Here is a 20,528-nt window from a genome sequence, read left to right on the forward strand (position 1 = left end):
TTACATAAGTAACATTTCCTGCTTTTTGTGGGATAACTTAGTAAGGTGATGTTTGTCATACCCGACCAAACATCTGTCTGAAAAGGTGCCATATAGCCTAGTACTGGAGGCTTATCACTTCCAGTAAACAAATCAAATGCAAATAGCCTACATGGGGTAGATAGATGCTAAACAAACACTCATCAAAAGAGGCCAAGCTGGGCAACAAAACCACTCCAAAAGACAAGGAGAGAGCACATGCACATGTATCTTTCCTCTTCAAACAGCTCAAAGAGGGAGCATCTCTTGTGTACAATGGAGACTTTGTGGGGGCAACGTTTCTTCCTGAGCTCCCCAGGCAATAGCTTAAGGCTAACCTTCTGCTGCTAGCACAGTAAACCCTATACACAAACCGCCTGTTGAGGAGGAGGAGGAGGAGGGGGGACAGACTCTGGGTGGACTAGCTACACAACAAAACAAAGGACATTCATGTGTGATCAGCAGAGAGTAGAAAAATAGAAGAATTAGGCCTACATGTAATTACTCTCAAAAGTCAACACATGAATTCACGAGTCAGCCATAGGCCATTTTATGGGCTGCTAGTGTTAGTTCACTCCCAATCTAAACAAGTGTGTGATGGGAAACATAGAATGCTACTATGGTGGTTTTATGTGCAAGAGCAGCGTTTTGACTGCTGACAGTCACCTGACTCCTGCATGGTGAGCCAAATGCTGGGTGGAGGCGTGGCCTTTTGTCACACTGGACTCACTGGTCCCTTTAAGACCCACAAACGCAGGCACATATACAGACAAATCTGCCTTCCTTATGCTCATCAATTCCACATGTGAGAAACAACCCTTCAGTTCTTTCAGTTCACCAAGAACTGAAAAAAGGAGTTTGGGGTTTGACATTTGAATAGAGAAGTGTAAAACAAACCCAAGCCTCAGACGCAAATGTCTGTTCATTGAGATACAGTGAACTATACAACAGTTAGTTCCCGACTAAGTAATTTGATTGGACAAGAGGCATTCCATGAGTGCCGATATACAGTATAACAGCACTGGGACTTGTAACTATATGTATCACTCCACCGCACAGATGTTCTACTAAATGACCGTTAATTAGACTACACAGCATGGCTGTGATTGTCTTCCTACTCGGCCTGCGGCCTCGTACCTATGACCCAATCACAGCCGTGCTGATATTCATTATAACAGCAGGACCTCGAGTGTGATATTGCTTTTATACAACAGTTCTACAGCCCCATTTATTAGTTAACAGTAATAAGCGACAACAGATTATGATTTGTTGGTTTATTTAATCATAAAAATAAACAAAAAATTGTTCCGCAACTGAACTTCAAAAAGACTGTTGCCTAGTAACCTGAACACATATCAACTGAATCCATATCATGCAAAAGGCACGTTACTACTTCAAGCAGCACATTTTAACTACGCGACCCTAAACGCTGACCATTCTGACCCCTCCTCAGAGAATGACAAGCTGCTTCTTCGACATACCAAAACAACCGCCCCCCAGAGAAGCACAGCAGAGCACTGTGCTGCTCACACCTCTAATAGCACTCTGGGCCATTAACACTTAATCAGCAATGAGGGGTCATTTGACCCCTGTGAGTAAAAAATGTTTTTATATCTTTGCACTCGATCAAATTTCAGGACCCTCCTTTCATGACTTTTCCTAGATATGTGCGTTCTACCACCCAGTATCCTCACATTTTCATAATCACATCAGGATAAGCTAGTAAAAAAGCTATTTTGCTGTTTTTCTGTGTCGGAAGGAATGAATGAATGAATGAATGGTCTTTATTGTCATTGATATAGTACAGGTACCAAACAACGAAATTTGGGAGGGGGGGCTCCCCTGGTGCTAGGAAAAAAACTAAAAACAAGAAGGGAAAAGAGCTGGTTTACATAAATAAAGGCTATTGTACACTAGTATCCACTACTATACTATACAAATAAAACACTGTGCTGTACTCTATGCTATGCTATACCTATTCTAACATTTCCTATCTCTGAACCTTATGTACCCGAGGGTTGTCATATTGCACATAGTGTTATTGCACATTCATTTAAAGTGAAATGAGGAGATCGCCAGGCAGACTAGCTGACTGGCTCCTCGAGCCCAGCACCGTTATTCCGGCACCCCGGGGGCGCTGTTGCGCGACGGATCCTTGTCCGGAAATAGTCCTATACCGCCCTCTGGAGCGGCCGCTCAATATGCCGCTCCCTGTGTGCCTCGGCCATATCCGGGTCTGGCGAGACCGGGATTCAATCCCAGTCCCCGGTGGGCAGCTTGCACTAGTGGCTAGTGCTTAGACCGCTACGCCACCGCGGGGCTTCGCTGTTGTGCCTTCTTGATGATGGCTGCTGTGTTGATCTTCCAGGACAGGTTAGCAGGCTAATTTACAAGCGGCCAACTAGTGGTCGTTGTGTGTAAATAGCAGCTTAGCATTGTAAAGAGGGGCCCGAGGCGACGGCTCTTTTAGTAGGTAAAAAAGGCACGGCTGTTCTAGTAACCCTGTTCGCTGGGCAGACCAGTGACAGCGTGCCAGGCTGTAGGACACAGTGCAGGTGTACAGATAGAGGTGTATATATTGAGAGAGTCATGTACACACACACTCAACCCCTCTGGCAGTACCGAGTACTACCGACCCCTGTACTTCAGATACTTCCAGGACAGACAATGCTGCTCCTAGCATCAGAGAGAGACACCACCACCCCTCTACCAGCTGGTCTCTCTAGCACCCACAACACCTGCCAGCACTTCACACCGTCTGGCTGGCCAAGGGCTCTCCACAACACAAGCCCGGAGCAGACGACACTCAGCCCAGCCACAGCCCCTCACTCTCTTGACATGTTACTGTGACCCTATAGTAATGATCCTCTAACGATCACAAGGTTGGCAGATCAGCGGTTCGAGCCTCGACTGGCCACATGTCGAAGTGAAGTCCTTGGGCAAGACACTGAACCCCAAAATTGCTCCCAGTGAGCAGGCCGGCCGGCGCCTTGCATGGCAGCTTGCCGCCATTGGTGTGTGAATGTGTGTGTGAATGGGTGAATGAGAGGCTGTTGTAAAGCGCTTTGGAGCAGCTTTGGAGCAGCAAAAAAGGCGCTATATAAGTGCAGTCCATTTACCATTTACCCTGTTACTGTGGGGGTGGGGGGGGGGGGGGTGACGACGACGACTGTCTGAGTTATGAGTAAAGCAATATCAGATATCAGATATCATGCCTAGCAATGAACGCTCAGAAATGCTTTTGTTACAGTAGTTTATCGGAATATCCTTTCATTTAACCCTAACCCTGGTGGCGCTGTACTGCAAATAAGCTTATAGTCTAGCAGCAAGTCCTCAAAAAAGGCTTTAGTTTTTGAGATACCCCTACCCGAGGTAGAGCAAGTTACAACAATGATTTTTCTTATCTTTAGGGTCTCCCATTAATGAAATTGATTGTTGTAAAATTTTATTTTTGGGGAAAAGATGTTTTTTTGGTTGTTCTTTAGAGCTACCCCAATCCCTGAAAAAGAGCCAAATTAGACCAGGCCGAATATGGGGAAGGTGACAAAAAAGCCCATAACTTGAGAATGATCACTCTTTTCCTCTTCAGATTTGCTGAGGTATGAACCAGGTGGTTGTCCTACATCACCAAATAGTCAGACAACTATTTACCTAAATAAATACTGAATTATAGTCCTGTAAACTTAGCTTTAGTTTAGACGGAAATTGTACTTTTTGGTGACAGGAACATAGGACTCCATCACTTTTCTCTCATTTATCAGAAAAACAGAAATCCCTGAAAAATATATCATTACTGAATTGTCTAGGGTGCTATTGAACAATAACCAGTAGTTGTATGGAAATATCTCATACAGTTCTATTGCAAATGAGATTTCTTTAGACATAGGCCTACCTCTTCTCTGATACAGTCAAATTCCGAATGGGGGATAAGTGGCATAATAGCCTATAAGTTAAGAATGCTCACTCTGATGGTCATCATATTTGGAGAGGGAAATACCAGGTGGCTGAACTACATCACAAAATAGTCAGAATAAGAGTAACCCAATAAAATAAAGTTTATTAGTTCTAAATTACAAGCCTCTAAAACATAGGTGTAAATAGTACAGGTTTTATTAAAACTGGAACCTTAATTCAAAGTACAATTAAATACAGTCCTCAAACATTAGGGGACACATTTTGACATTCTGCACAGCAGGTGCAGAACTCTGTACAGGGAAGGCCAACAGAGAGGCACTGGCACTTTCCACTCTCTCCACACTTTGCATCTTTGCAATATAAATGAGTGATGTCTCTCACTTCTGTAGGTGCTGGGGGTTTTGTAAAAAGGACAGGTTGAATGGCCCCATCTCTGATAATCCACCCCTTGCCAATAGGACTCCATAACAGGGGTTTGGGCATGTGGCTGTGACACCATACCGCTGTCTGGAACATTGCTCTCTGCACATGCTGCTGAAATGCATCCTCTGTTGGCGGCAGATTTGCAGAGGCTGTATCAGATGTTGATGCAATTATGAACCTCAGTTCATCCAGGTTTGTGCACATCAATCCATTTTCCATTTTCTTTTTTCCATATAGGAGAAGCGCAAATTCTCTTGCGACTGGCAAAGACTCTTCCAAGCTGGCAGAGAGTCCAAAATGGGCCAGATCTTTGAGCTCGCTGAGATGGGTCTTGAGTTTGTTGAATGCTGTTGTCTTTCCTATTCTGTACAAACTACTTGTTGTGTCACAGCCAGTGAGTGCATGACATGCTGGTAGACAGTTAGACATGTCTTTTCCAATCTTCTCAGATATGGTGTTGATGGGGACATATCTCTCTCTCATTCCATGGCCTGTATGCATGTACACCAGAGATGAACCAAACATTTCTTTGCTTGCATAGTATATGAGCAGTACTTCCACATCTGTGTCATCAGACCTCACAATGATGCGGGAATATGACTCTGCAAGATGTATGGCATGGAGCACCATCCTTGTGTCTGCCTCCTCCTGATCACTGTACAGTGATGTCAAACTGCTGACTCCTGCTGTGCAGATGCTCTTCACCTCCTCCCCTTTATCAAATCCACCTGCCAAGATGATGGAGTCATCTGAGTGTAGTCTCTGTGGGGCTGCAGTGACAATGTAGTTGCTCACAAACATGCACAGTGCAGTCTTGTTTCCACTACTCCTCAAGTACTTCCTGTAGTTTGGGACATTTGTGTTGCCAGTGATAACATGTGTAGGCCTTCCATCACTTGCACCTCTCCTTTGCCTCTCCAGGTCTTTGATTGACTGTGGGCCGTCATACCTGTCAAATACCATGACCACACATTGCATTTCTTGTTTTCTATTTAGAAGTGACAAGATCTTCTTCAGGATGCATTCTGCTAGCTCACTGAAGGTCTGGAAGGCTGAATCATGGAGGCTTTGAAGCATAGCCATGCCATCAATGATGTATGCAGATTTCTCTGTGGTGTCAGACAGCTCTTGCATCACTTCTACTACCGACTCCAGTTTTTTTGCAAGGTCTGCTTTTGTGGTTTTTCTCATCGCCCCATCGTCATAGAAGAGAGAGGGTGGGACAGCAGCCAATTCATGACGCATCACATTCTCCAATGATACGTCCCTTTGTTTTGAAACAGCCAGGAGTCTCCTGAAGAGGACATCGGAATCCATCTGAAGCTGCTTAGATTTACTAGATTTTATTACTGCTATCATATCTGTGAATGTTGCCAATTTATGTCTTTTCTCAGGATCCCAGAAACTTTTTGGTGTATCACTCTTAAGTCGTTCATCAATGAAATTAGCATTTAGCTTTTCTCCATCTTCCAGAAAGCTTGAGAGATCTTTTGCCACCTTTTGTGATGCTACTTGTCCACTTGAAATATTGATGAGCTCATCGGGAACTTTCTCCAAATCAAATGGGTTCTGCCTGTCTTGCACAAACTCCATTATCTGTATAGTTTCCCTCTCATCCCTGTCCATGCGGGCTGCTCCATGTTCTTTGTGGGATTTTGGTGCATGTGCCGCTGCATCACAAAGCTCTGTCATGGCATCGCAGTACTCACTGGTGACATGCCTTGTAATGAGCCATCTTTTCAGAGCTCCCTTTCGTAGTGTGAAGCCGATAATGCCTCCTTGACCCTTTCCTTCTCTGTTGATAGTTTGTTCAAGTGCTTGATCGGTGGCTACACAGTTGAAGTTTCTCTCATCTGAGCGCCGCACAACAAACCCTCCTTCTCTCATGAATTTGTAGGACTCTGGTTGGCTTTTTTCAAGGGCTTTCATTTCAGCTATGTAGACTGGCATGTACTTTGCATAGTTCATCCTGCCAGCAGCCCGGAACCATGGTATTGCTTCAGACATGCAGTTGAGATGAAGGTCAAAGTTAGCTTCACGCTCTGATCGTAGCATTCTGAGTAAGAGATCAGCCCCTTTGAGGAAATTCAGCCAGTACTTAAAAGTTGCTGATTGTTGAACTCCCCTCTCTGAAAACTGTTGTATTCTTCTCCTCAGTTCAGGAAGGTCTGTCTCCGCTTCACTTAAGAACTGTCTGGCAGAGACCTGGTCGTTGCCATGAAAGGCATGCTGCACATCTCGCAGGAGGTGTTCTTGTTCAGCAGACAATGGACTTTGGCCTTTTTTGTTCAGCCAGGAGACCAGTGCCATCCAGAAGAGCCTGAACAGAGCCTCTGAAACAACCTTGATGCTCCTCACACCTCTTGTCAGTTGTTTACCCTGAAGCATCTGCCGAGCTGTTGCGTCAGCATAGACTCCAGACTCGGTTATCATGTCAAAGAGGCCCCCGTCTGCATACACCTTCCCAATGCTTGCCAGAAAGGCCATGGTGACGTGCATTCCTCCAATTCTCATGGTGATCTTGCCATCCAAAGCTTCAGGTTTGCTCCACAGAATTTGCTGTGCTTTGCTGTAGATGGCAAGGTCAGCAGTTACAAGTATATGCCTCTGTCCCAGTTCTTGAGCAAGCTGTGTGAGCTGCAAAAGAGCTGTATAGATTGTAGATAGGTCTGATGGTGAAGCTCTTATGAAGGGCATATATTGTACTGTTGTTAATGGGATGTCTGACGTGGATACATAGGCATTGAATGCAGACCATCCTGGGATTCTCTGTTCTTCTTCTTTCATGATACGGCTCACCTTCCAAAGTAAGTCTTGGCCTTCTGCTGCCTGAGCTTTTGTGCTGTCTGATTTGAGGACCTGTGGTAGAACTGCTGGTGGTTCAGATCGCCTACCTGGCTTGATGTATCTGAAATTCAAGAACAAGTCATTAGGCATCTTTTGTCATAAAATTCAATCTTTAACAAAATTCCCTTACAAACAACAACACTCCAGATTCCTTAGATTATGATGTGTGACCTCACAAATAATGTGTAACTTGAATATTGGACAAATGCTAGTCTGACTTACACAAGTGTAATGTGAAACTTGAAGCCTCCAGTGCACATTACACATTTAACATTTTAATATTGGATTATATTGCATTAACATACAGTATATCCGAGCCATTTCAATCAAGTATTGCATGTGTCTGGCAGATAGTTGGTCTATAATATTTACCTCTGAACCTCTTCATTATCCAAATCACAGCTGTCCAGGGCATGGAGAGATCTCTCCGGGATTCTCAGGATGGGGTTGTGTGCTGTGGCAACATCACCTCTTCTGTATACAACAATTGCCATGGAATGTGTTGTATTTTTGCCATCCAGCGTCTCTTCATTCTGGTCAAAGTTGTCAATGGCTGCATCAATTATCCCATGTTCTGTGGTTCTTGTCAGTCCATTTGGAATGTAAACACCTTTGCTTCTCTGTAATTGATCTGCTGCTACTGATGTGAGAAATTGACGCACTTCATCATACGACACACAATGACCCATCATGTGTAGCTTGTTGATAAGGGCCTTGCTGCCAAACTCATGATGGATCATAATCCCAAGTCCTAGTGTGATAGGTGTACGTCTGCTGCAGCATTGTGCAATTAGATCATGGCAAAAGGTATTTCCCTCTCCAAATATGATGACCATCAGAGTGAGCATTCTTAACTTATAGGCTATTATGCCACTTATCCCCCATTCGGAATTTGACTGTATCAGAGAAGAGGTAGGCCTATGTCTAAAGAAATCTCATTTGCAATAGAACTGTATGAGATATTTCCATACAACTACTGGTTATTGTTCAATAGCACCCTAGACAATTCAGTAATGATATATTTTTCAGGGATTTCTGTTTTTCTGATAAATGAGAGAAAAGTGATGGAGTCCTATGTTCCTGTCACCAAAAAGTACAATTTCCGTCTAAACTAAAGCTAAGTTTACAGGACTATAATTCAGTATTTATTTAGGTAAATAGTTGTCTGACTATTTGGTGATGTAGGACAACCACCTGGTTCATACCTCAGCAAATCTGAAGAGGAAAAGAGTGATCATTCTCAAGTTATGGGCTTTTTTGTCACCTTCCCCATATTCGGCCTGGTCTAATTTGGCTCTTTTTCAGGGATTGGGGTAGCTCTAAAGAACAACCAAAAAAACATCTTTTCCCCAAAAATAAAATTTTACAACAATCAATTTCATTAATGGGAGACCCTAAAGATAAGAAAAATCATTGTTGTAACTTGCTCTACCTCGGGTAGGGGTATCTCAAAATCTGAGGGCCCTTCCTGCTAGACTATTAGCTTTCGTGTTTGCTAGCGAAATAGCTGTGTGCGTAAAGACAAAACAGGGAACCAGCCGACCAGACAGAAACATGTTGCATGTCAGAATAGTCTTTTAGGTCGAAATGTTATTTCATATAAAAAAATCCTGGAAGTCACATTAGTTGGCTTGCTGTTTCATTATCCAGAATGACAAGTTGAGCCTATACTAGCGTTAGTCAGTGCTACGGTACTTTTAATGTATTATTTGTAAAAAGATCCGTTTTGAAGTCTATCAGGGTTTTCAATCGCTGAAAAGTTCTATTGATCAGACAGTCAACAATAGGTTTTGGACTGACATGGTACTACTGTAATAACAAGGACTAACGAACTTTCTCTGTCATAACACCTCATTTTGTGCCAGGAAAACCCCTGAGTAGACGTAAAATAACTGCCGGTACGTATTCGGTATTCGGTCAAATGTTGCCTTAAATTCGGCTTTAATTATAATAATCATTTTAAATCCGGTGCATCCCTAGTCTCTCTCTAGTCTCTAGTCCCTAGTCTCTAGTCTCTCTCTAGTCCCTAGTCTCTAGCTCTGTAATTGTATTGTAACGGATGTCTCTTGTGGTGGTGACTGTCTCACAATCACCACAGAGCCATCGATCGGAAAACAAGAATTCAGCCTGGGGGTTGAACTCAATTCTAATTTACTATAATTGCAAATGGATCAGACGATCAATAGCGCTGACTGTCATACAGATCTTTGTCACAGTTTGGAAAGAGAGAGAGTACCAGAACAAATATCCTCTGGCCTGTCCTGTGAGGACCATATTTGGCCGTATAAAAGAGCCAGAATTACAGTTGGCTGGTAACTGCTCAGTGTCGAGGCTTAGTGATAATGCCGGAGATATTACTCCATATAATCTGCATTAAAAAAACGACTTTTCTCAAATCCATTACCACCCACCCACCCACCCCCTCACATATTGCAGAAGGGGGAGAGGAATGGCAGAGAGAGAGAGGTGAAGATGCCATGAGAGGAGAGAAGAATGACGATGGCGGAAGGGGGGGGGGAGAGAAAGTGCGACATGTAGGGAGAAGTTCTTTTTTGGGTCTGCAGTGCAGTCACTTCACCTAAATGGACTGCACTTTATCCAAAGCGCTTTACAACGGCCTCTCATTCACCCATTCACACACACATTTACACACCAATGGCGGCAAGCTACCATGCAAGGCGACAGCCGGCCCGCTCATTGGGAGCAATTTGGGGTTTAGTGTTTTGCCCAAGGACACTTTGACATGTGGCTAGCCGGGGCTCGAACCGCCGGTCTGACAACCTTGCGATCATTAGACGGCGGCTCTACCTCCTGCGCCACAGCTGCCCCTGGCCTACTAGTGCTTACTGCACTACCCTCTCCTTACTGCACTACCCTCTCCTCACTACTCTACCCTCTCCTCACTGCTCTACCCTCTCATCATCACCCTCAGTCCTGGGAGAGATCACTCTCTCTCTTCAGCTCCAAGTTAATTCCCTGAGTGGCCAGGTAGGTTGGCCAAAAAGAGGAATGTAAATTGGATGATGAATTGCAGGGAAGCAGAGGAGGGAAGGCTCTTGAGAAATTGAAAAGGAAATAGCAATCAAATAATTTATGGGCTCGCCTGCCCCACTGATGATGAATTATTGACTCCTGGTTGACACAGTGACAAAGAATGGCCTCCTCAACACACTCGCTTTGTGGACACGGCTGAAAGCTCCTCACCTCACCACCCCCTCCCTCCTTACCTCCCTCCCTCCCTCCCCCTACCTCCCTCCCTCCCTCCTTGCCTCCCTCCCTCCCTCCCTCCTTGCCTCCCTCCCTCCCTCTTTTCCTCCCTCCCTCCCTCCCCCTACCTACCTCCCTCCCTCCTTGCCTCCCTCCCTCCCTCCCCCTACCTAGCTCCCTCCCTCCCTCCCCCTACCTCCCTCCCTCCTTGTCTCCCTCCCTCCCCCTACCTACCTCCCTCCCTCCTTGCCTCCCTCCCTCCCCCTACCTACCTCCCTCCCTCCTTGTCTCCCTCCCTCCCCCTACCTACCTCCCTCCCTCCTTGCCTCCCTCCCTCCCCCTCTCTCCCTCCCTCCCTCCCTCCCCCTACCTACCTTCCTCCCTCCTTGCCTCCCTCCCTCCCCTTACCTACCTCCCTCCCTCCTTGCCTCCCTCCCTCCCCCTCCCTACCCCCCTGCCTCCTGCGCTCCGCCCACATGGTTACTGAATGGGAAGGTGTGCCTGCTGTTACCAGCGTATCTGTTTACTCTAAACTACGTTTACTTCACAGCAGTTCTTCCTGTGTGCAGGAGCCATGATGAGTGCCATGTAGAAAACATACGTACTGAGAGACTAGCAAGAAGATGCTGCACGCAATGACCAAAGGGAAAAAGGTGTGCACTGCTCACACACATGTATGCACACAATAATGCATGACTTAATAACAGTAGTGAAAGGAGAAATATATTCTTCCCATTGTATAGCTGGAAGATTCTTTTGAAAAATGCAGACACGTTGTCTACAAAGCCTCAGTGTTGCCAAAGGGTCGTTCACTATTAATTACATGTGACCATACGTTCTCTGTGGATCCAGACACATTCTAGCACATTCTAGCACATTAAAGTGCCTTTAAAACTGTTTTCTTGTCACCCTCTGCTCCACAGGAAGTGCACCCTGACCCCCTAAATCCCTCGGTGGATGTGGAATTCTGGCAAGGGTTTTTAGCTCAAACCATCATGCTCTTTACAACTCTGCTGGGCATGCATGCATGTATGTACAGTATAGTACGAGTCCACAAAGTAATAACAACATATAAGTACTGCATTTGTATTAAAACAAATGCAGAAGACTACTGTACTATGCATTGAATTGCATTCAGTACCATATGGACAAACATGCCAAGGCATCAAAACTCTATGACTTCTTCTAAGCCAGTAGAAGCAATTTATTCACATCCTTCCAAATTTGGTCTTATGCCTTGTGTTACGCATGATCCGACAACATTTCGTATCTCATTTCTAAATATACAGTATGTCCAATTTTGGAACATGGTCTGGAGAAAATTACTGAGGGCATTTGCATCCATACCCTGGCATACAAGGATAAGAGTGAGTTAATTGAGCACATTTGACTCCGCAAACAGCACATTCTTTATACAGTGCGCATAACTTAATAAGGAAGAAATCGCTTTTTTCCCGCCACAAAATAGTGCTCAGGGGACAAACTTTGCAAGTTGTTACTACAGTACAGAGGAACTGTTCCAAACCAGTCAATTAAAGTTTGGAAAAAAAACAGCTACGGGAAAAAATTCCATCTCTGTTTAGAAAGGTTCTGGGATATGGTCTTTCTGGCAGTCATGTTGCATATGGAGCATTCCATAATGCAAAACAATAAACAGATTTTGTTTTATGCATCCAACTGGGCCGGGCTAATAGAGTGGTGATGAACAAAAAAATGTATGTTTGTAACAGACACAAAAACTGTGAACGAGTGAACGAAAAAAATATGAGTGCACAGCAAGACTATTTACTTTAGCTGTTCCGCTTAAGGGGACAGAGCGACAGGGTATTTTGCAAACGACAGGCAGAACTGTACTGTTATTAATGCCTGTGGTGTTATTTCTAAAATGTTGACATTTTTGAGTTAGAAATTAATAAAATACAAAGGTTCCATCTCACCAAACATAATGGAATGTAAAAACTTTGACGCTCAATATCTCTGAACTACCCTAAACGGAGATAGAACTATCACGCTATGTAAATAACACAAGTTTTTTACAAAAAAGGTCCTAATCTTGGGGGAACATGCAAGATACTGTGCTGGTAAGTCACCTCCTGTGTTCCCCCCTCCCTCCACCCAGCAGAGAATCACTAAACGAGGAGAAATGGTGTGTATGTACGCCGCAGAAACAGGTTAGTCGAGAGGCCTTAGTTACAGGACAACAACCGTCCACAGACCAAATGTCAGGGAACGGCTTTGGGGTGTAAGACCAGAGGGCTCCTTTTGGACTAAAAGCTTTTCATTAGCGGAAGATAACAAGAGGTTTCAGTTAATTACAAAACATGTTCCACTACAGCCTGAGCTTGTTTACACAGGATCGTGTTTCACAAGGGGGGGTTATGGGTGTGTGTGTGTGTGTGGGGGGGGGGGGGGGGCTGGGTCAGGGAGGGCAGAGAGAGGGGAGAGGGAGAGAAGAGAGAGTGAGGGAATAATATCTTCCTGCTTGACTGATCGATCTGTGTTGTTTTTTCTGAATGTTGGGAACGTCGTGACAGTGGTTGGTCAGGACGCCCTCCAATGTTCCGACGACTCTGAGAATCGCACTGGGAGCAGACACATAAAACTTACTTTGATAGGTCACGTGTGTGTGTGTGTGTGTGTGTGTGTGTGTGTGTGTGTGTGTGTGTGTGTGTGTGTGTGTGTGTGTGTGTGCGCGTGTGTGTGTGTGTGTGTGTGTGTGTGTGTGTAACCCCATCAGTCAGTATAAACGAGACAGGGGCACGGCTGTGTGACCGAGGTTAGGTTGTTGGGGGTAAAGAGCCCCACTGGGATTTATGGCATGACTGTATCAACTATGACACTGAACAGACACGGCGACACAGAGCACTCACACACGCATGACTCCAATTAAGCCGCACATTTGAATTCCCCGATCACATCCTCCATCTTTACTTCCTCTTTTTATCCTTTAAAATCAGTGCCAGAAATCAGTTGTTTGTTTGTTTGTTTCCCCATCCAACCCCAAACCGACGGTATCTTTGATTCAAACTGTCATGGAGAACTCGAACTCATAGAGATAAAATATTTTCTTCTTTTTTTTACATAATGAGTGTGGTATATGATATGATATCAATATATTATAAATATGGTCATGTATAACAGCAACTCTGGACATGACAGGTATAGGGTTAGGGTATACTAGGGAGGTCTGCTAACACACTGCATTGTGGGACTTGGACCAAAAGTCAGTCACATGATCGAGCAGCTGTCTCACCACAGCAGAGAGAGGGGAATGCACTCTTTTGACATTCCTCGCTTTGTCATTGTTGGCCTCTGTCTCTGACTCTATGTTCCCCCCTTTTGTTGAAACCGCCGGGCGCCCATAGACAGAACAGGGAGCATCATGGGAGAGAGAGGGGAGGAATCCGATGACAGGAGGAATTCATCGAGGTGGCCTCCCCTCCGTCCTGATTCTGAATCCTGCCCATTACACAACCCGGCAGCACCCCACAGCAGCCAGGTGCCAATCAGTTAGGATGCTTGGGTTGGACGGCTGCAAAAAACCCCACCCACCCACGGAACTGCTGATTAGCCAGCAGAGAGAGGAGAGTTGTGACAAGTCTGATAACACACTGATTCACTTTCAGTTGGTTTACTTTCCCGACAAATTTGTCAGCCAAAAGGAAAGGACAGGCAGGCCCATACTTTATTAATTTGCCTGGAGGAGTGGATTAATTGAGTGCTGAACCGCACTGTCTGAAACAGAGATTGACTCTGCACATGTCTGCTCCAGGCTTTTGGCACCTTAAGCAAGTATTTCTATTAGCACCTAGGCAGGCACACGAATGGAGCAGAGAGCTAATGTTAGCCAGATGAGGAGTGCTCTCAGGATGGATCAAGGATGGAATGAATGAACAATCATTTACGATTATGAAAACTGAATGGGTTTACAGAATCAATTAACCTTATTTTAGCACTGGTTGGTGGAGCCTGAGGGGAAGGTAGTTCTGGGAGTGTCACTCTGAGGAATGGAGGTGGGGGTGGGGTTTATGGGCAGGGAAAATTGGAGGTACAGCTCATTCCCTTATAAGGACATGCCTAGACGAATTAGCCACAGCAGTGAAGCACCTGCATTCTACCTTCTGGACGAAAAGAGTGGAATTCTGTAAAACACAGAGGGACAGTGTAAAAAAGTTAAGAGAGAGAGAGAGATACAGAGAGACACAGAGAGACAGAGAGAGAGAGAGATACAGAGAGAGAGATACAGAGAGAGAGAGAGAGAGAGAGAGAGAGAGAGAGAGAGAGAGAGAGAGAGAGAGAGAGAGAGAGAGAGTGGCAGACAGAGAAAAACAGATCCGTCCCATCAAAAGTCATAATCAATCAGGCATGCAAAGATGTATGTGTTGGCATTCAGCCTAGGCTGTTGAGTCCTTTACAATCATTCCTAGAAACAATGTATATGGCAACTATTTGTCCAATTTTATTTTGAGACCTCAACACAACAGATACTACTGTGTAATACATACCACAGTACTTTCTTTCTTTTTTTTCCTTCTTTTTTTTACCAGAGACACCTGGCTTTGGAAAGACATTAAGATTCCAAAGATATGAAGATATTGAGTGCCTTTATACCTGAGAGTCAAGTTAAGACATGCACACGGCCATTTGTGAACTACAATACTGTAGGCTACATATGCTCATAGAAGGAAGGTTAACCTCAACACTTTAACTTTACATTACAGTGCTTGTGTTACTGTGTACTGTAATTAGATTGTAAGTACAGTATAACTAATGTTGTAATTACACATCGCGACACTAAACTTGCAGCTATAACCCTAGATCTTACTCTGACCCTTACCTGAACCATAGCCCTTAGCATAGAACATTACTACAAACATTTAATAGGCTAACAATACCTGTACATACATACGCTTGTAATCAAACAACAATAAGAACAGTGTCATGTGAAATGTGATCTATCAATAACAATCTTCTTATGACTTTCAAAACGCTCAGCCTGATCTGTAGTGAGGCGTATTGTATGAAGGCTGGAGTAACCGGCGGGTGATGTGTGTGTGTGTGTGTGGGCCAGTCAACTATGTTCACCCTGGGGCCTAGGACAGTACGGCAGGCCTGCCTGCCTGCCAGGAGTTACAACCCTCCCTCCCTCAGTCAGACTGCCACCCCATAATTGTCTTTTTGTCTCGCTGGATCTCCACACAATAACCTACTTAACTCTGCTCTCTGTGCCCACACATTCAGATACACATGATATAATTACGGGTCAGATTGACACCACAACATGTGTACTCATATACTCATATACATGCAGATTACAAGCCACTAAGGAGAGGCAAGACAGTCATTCTGTATTTTTGTTATTTTCTCAAACTCTATTACAAAAAAGTATTTAATATTGTGCTTTACTAACTTGGGATAGATTGTGTAGTTTGAAAACATACTGGTCTAGGTGGATTAGTGGTCCTGTCCTGTCCTAGCATGACGTACTGAACTGTCCAGTGATATTGTTTTCTTTTCAACTGTTTATTGTTGTATTTTATTCAAAGGCATTGTGAACAGGAACCGTAGTTTCCATTCATAAGCTGACATATAATAATATAATAATAATAATAATAATAATAATAATAATTATAATAATAACAATAATAATAATAATAATAACAATAATAATAATAATACTTTGTTTGAGTAAAGAGATACAGTTACAACATTGGCACATGGAGCAATCAACAGTCAGATGCATTGCACCATCATGCTTTAGATTGTGATAATTCTCAGGCATCAGTCCCAAGTTGTTGTTTTTCCTTACTGTTTAAAAAAATAAATAATCTAATTATATATCTTGGCTGCAGTGACACAGTGCCTTCGGATGGTGTCTTGAGGTTGGCCTTGTGTTCCAACTCCCGCATCTGTAATTATTTACTCACGACCTCTGCCCTCACATACCTAGCTTTTTACTTTCACCGGTAGCAGTCTGGCGATGACATAATTCAGGAAACTAGAAGCCAGAGCTTTCAAAGCACAAAAAAGAAACGAGGAAAAAGTTTTTCCAACAGCAGCGAGAGGGGCCGATTATTACCATTTTTGGGCACGCTCGCTCCCATCCAAGCCCAACCCAAACCACACTGCTTACTCAGATTCCAGAGCATTTTTTCTTCCCTTTTTTTTCAAAGCAAAGGAAAGAGTAAAGTAGTGTGGGAGCAAAAGCTAACGCGGGCACACATGTTTCACCCGTTCTCTAAATAAAAAAACATGAATTGGACTTGACATACTAAATCGGTTCTATTCTTAGTTGTGCAAAATATCTTATTATCAACAAAACAACCCTCATACTTACATGATCATGATAATAGTAAGAATATTAATAACATAATAAACACTTGTGTTCTTTTTCTGTAAGTCTAAATCCTGTAAGGCAGTAAGGCCTATATGCTTATCACAATTATCATCCATATCATAGAGTTGGGAAGGCGCTGTGTGACAGGAGAGGACAGGCCTATGCGATATGCAGCACAGCGAGAGGAGAGGAGAGCATGCCTGACATCTGTTGCGCTGGAAAGGTGGGCGTACGACATCCAATGGGTCATAGTTTTTTTTCGAGGGGGATGGGTAATGCCTATTGCCGAAGATAGGATGTTCACATTGTCGTGTCTGTAACATGTATCCTAGCGCATTAATAGACAGCTTTTATTGTTCCAAATTCAAACCGATGTGATGATAAAATAACAACCTTTAGGGAGTTACATGTCAGCAAAAGTTTTGGTAAACTGCAACATGCGATACTATTACTTAGCCTAAATATGATGCCTATCTCTGTAATAAAGAGCAAATCAATGGTGCTGAATAATAGTAATGCTCAATATAAGCAATATTTAACTTTTTACAATCATCCTAAAGGCTTTTGCTGACATGGTCACTTTGTAATATACAAACAATTTCCTAAACTACACTTTGCCAACGGTGCGTCCTCGCGTCCACAGCCTTGCTGCATTTGGGCGAGGGGAGGGGAGGGGGGGCGCTCAGCACCTTTACGCACCAGGAAGGGGTCCAGGGATCACACACAGTGCACTGGGCTCTTGTCTTTCTACCTTACCTTTCTTTGCTGCTTCTCCCACGCAGGATCCAACAGAAGATCCCGATCCCAGTCATCTTCTTGGTTCCTGTAGTCGTTGTTATCGTCTCCGTCATAGGGATCCATAGTGAGATGGCTATGCTCTTGCTCTTCTTGTATTCCCGTTTTCTCGGTTGAGGTGACGCACAGCAAATACGTTATTGTCCAGCACGCACTCAAATCGGTGTGGATGAAATTAACGGTCCTCCTCCCCCGGCTTCACAGTATCTTGCTGACTCGCTTTCCCTCCCTCCCTCTCTCTCTCTCTCTCTCTCTCTCTCTCTCTTTCTTTCTCTCTCTATCTCGCTCTCTCGCTCTCTCTCTCTCTCTCTCTCTCTCTCTCTCTCTCTCTCTCTCTCTCTCTCTCTCTCTCTCTCTCTCTCTCTCTCTCTCTCTCTCTCTCTCTCTCTCTCTCTCTCTCTCTCTCTCTCTATCTCGCTCTCTCGCTCTCTATCCCTCTCTCTTTCTGCGAACTCACTCAAGCTTTTTGCCTTCTGTGTGTCCTATTCTAGCAGAATCTTCTCTTTTTTCTTCTTTTTACAACCGGCCTACAGAATGTTTAGTAGGCTGGTCCTTGAGCGCTGCTGACAAACGAAACAACTTTGCTTTGAATAAAAAAAAAAAAATTAAACCAATGGCGAACTTTATAATCTGATTGGATACAGGAGAATTATAAGGTCCGCCCATTAATGAAGAGTCAATCGTGATTGGTTGGCCAAGATGTCAATGTAGAGGCTTATTGACTGTTCAAGGTTTAATGATCTAAACATGCTGATGGTTTCTTTGGGTCGACCTAATCTGTTCCGCTGTTTAACGGACATTGAAACACTGTTACTTTAACCCTAACACCACGTAGGCCTAAACGTGGGTATGCTAATTAGGCCTATCAGCAACGGAGCGTATATCTGAAATAAGTTGTTTTTGTAGTTTTATCAATTATTGTCAAAGGGTGCACTTGACCTGGAGACCACACCCAGATTCTTGTTGTCATTCTTTATGAAGATGATTCACGCCCATTCGTATAGAGAAGAGATGGTAGAAATCTTTTGAATTAGGCTACCTACCTGTCAGCATATATCACGGTCGATTGATGAATTCGGCTATTATTATTGATGAATACGTCTAGATCCTTATTAGTTATAATAGTTAATTCTACTGTTGAAGTCATGTTTTATTGTTGTTGTTTTTTTAACACATTCCAAATAAATGGTCTTCATATCCCTTCATATGCCTATAGAGTCCATGCTCCGACTTTTGATTCAGAGCCACCCATAATATTACGTTTGCTTTGCCACCCATACTCCGAAGAAGGTTAGGTGGGGCACTGGAGGTGATGTGACATCGGAATCAGCCCTGACATCATGTCATGTACACAGATCTCGCCGAGGCTACGGTCTCTCTGCCTTGTAAGGTAAAGCTGCATAGTTTTAGTCCGCATGGAGGCCTCGCTCACCGGGAATACTGCGTACACGGGATAGCCCTAGTCTCGAGGAAGTTTGCAGCTCAGTGAAACTGGAGCGCTCTTCCATATATGGACAAACTTCCAAGCGGGTGAATGTTTGGTAAAGTGATGTCACAGATGAAGAGGCGAGACTGCCAACTCACTGAACGGTCCTTGTTGTTTAAAGAGGCAGAGATCCTTTTCACAGCAGGGTGCGACTACCGTGCACAGGTGAGAACCTGAGAATGAAATATTTGATACTGTACACTTCAAAACCTGTTTACACATCTGGAGGCGATCATAAGAGTAGAAGGGAGAGACAGTAGCCTAGAGGTTAGAGATTGCATGGCAATAAACACGTATTATTATTATTATTAGTAGTAGTAGTGGTATTAGTATTAGTATATTATTTTTTATAGTTTTGTATAGCCTATATTACCCAAACTTGATGTAGTACAGTTGAGCTGGTCACAATCCCCAAAATATCTTTAGACAAGACAGTGATGCAAATAGTAAGACAGGGAGCTTGTTCGTTGTTAGTCTTTTGAGACAAAAGTCCTGTGAAGAGACCTTGTGTGTTTGATTTCTCCCTGGCAACATCCCAAGGCATTCCAGCCATGTTGTAGACTAACTAAAGAATTCAGATGCAGAAATCCTCCAGTATACAGAAATAAGACATTGTAAGGGACTACAGAGTACTTTGAATGAATCTTAAATCAAATTATCAGAGAGAAAAAAGTATTCGAGGGGAAACCGAGTTCGCAGTTTAATATTGAATACGATTTTGTTCCAAAAACAGACTTCTCTGTTAAATTATACTAAAACAAGCAGAGAAGACTAAATATAAAGGCATACCCCCCCCCCCCTCCCTGGATAGCTGCATCGGGGGAATGAGAGGGTTAAATGAAGGATGTCTATTTCCTGTAGATAAGTGACCGCTTCACTGGAAGTTCACACTGTGGACAGGCCCCAAGTGGAGAGATTACTTTGAAATGAGAGCAGCACAAACAGCTCGATAACCCCAAACAATATGTCTGTCTGCCCGCTGATTACCACTTCACCACAGGCCCGTAGGGACACGTTCAGACTCTCTCCCGGCCGTGGAAGAAGGCAAGCACACACTGGTATGGTACTACGGTATGCCCCCAGTCAGAGAGAGACAGTAGACCTGGGAATTTGAGAGGGGAGAGATAACAGGCATCATGGTTTCCAAGACAACAATGACATAACTTGCCCCACTAACAGTCATTAGACGGTCAGGAATCTGGGGTTGTCTGAGTGGGTGTGGCTTTCTTATCGGGTTAGTCCATGTATGGTTATACAGCTCGTGATCAGTCATTCCAAGATGTCTTCTTCTTTAAGTACACAAAACAATTGTGGAATTTCTTTCCCTCTATAATACAGATATGTGTGGGCGTTGTGACAAATGGATACGAACACAGCACCTTGTTTGAATAAAATGTTATGCGAATAAATGAATTTGACTTTAAATCAACGACACAGAATGCAGACGCAGAATTAAACCACAGTTCTCTGTGTTTTCCACTAAATGAAGCTCAATCTCAG

The 20,528-nt window shown here is 43.8% G+C and overlaps 1 protein-coding gene across 1 annotated transcript in view; it reads right to left on the minus strand.

Moving 5' to 3' along the window:
- Nucleotides 1–17,608, minus strand: part of actn1 (actinin, alpha 1) — a gene marked incomplete at both ends in the record, with an annotated part of 53,864 nt that extends 36,256 nt beyond the window's left edge. Inside the window, 1 exon segment of the mRNA XM_080537563.1 lies at nucleotides 17,504–17,608. Within this exon segment, the coding sequence (XP_080393689.1) occupies nucleotides 17,504–17,608 (105 nt within the window).
- Nucleotides 17,609–20,528: the final 2,920 nt, after the last annotated feature.

Source organism: Nansenia antarctica, assembly GCF_963989245.1.
Source record: "Nansenia antarctica genome assembly, chromosome: 1".
NCBI lineage: Eukaryota > Metazoa > Chordata > Actinopteri > Argentiniformes > Microstomatidae > Nansenia > Nansenia antarctica.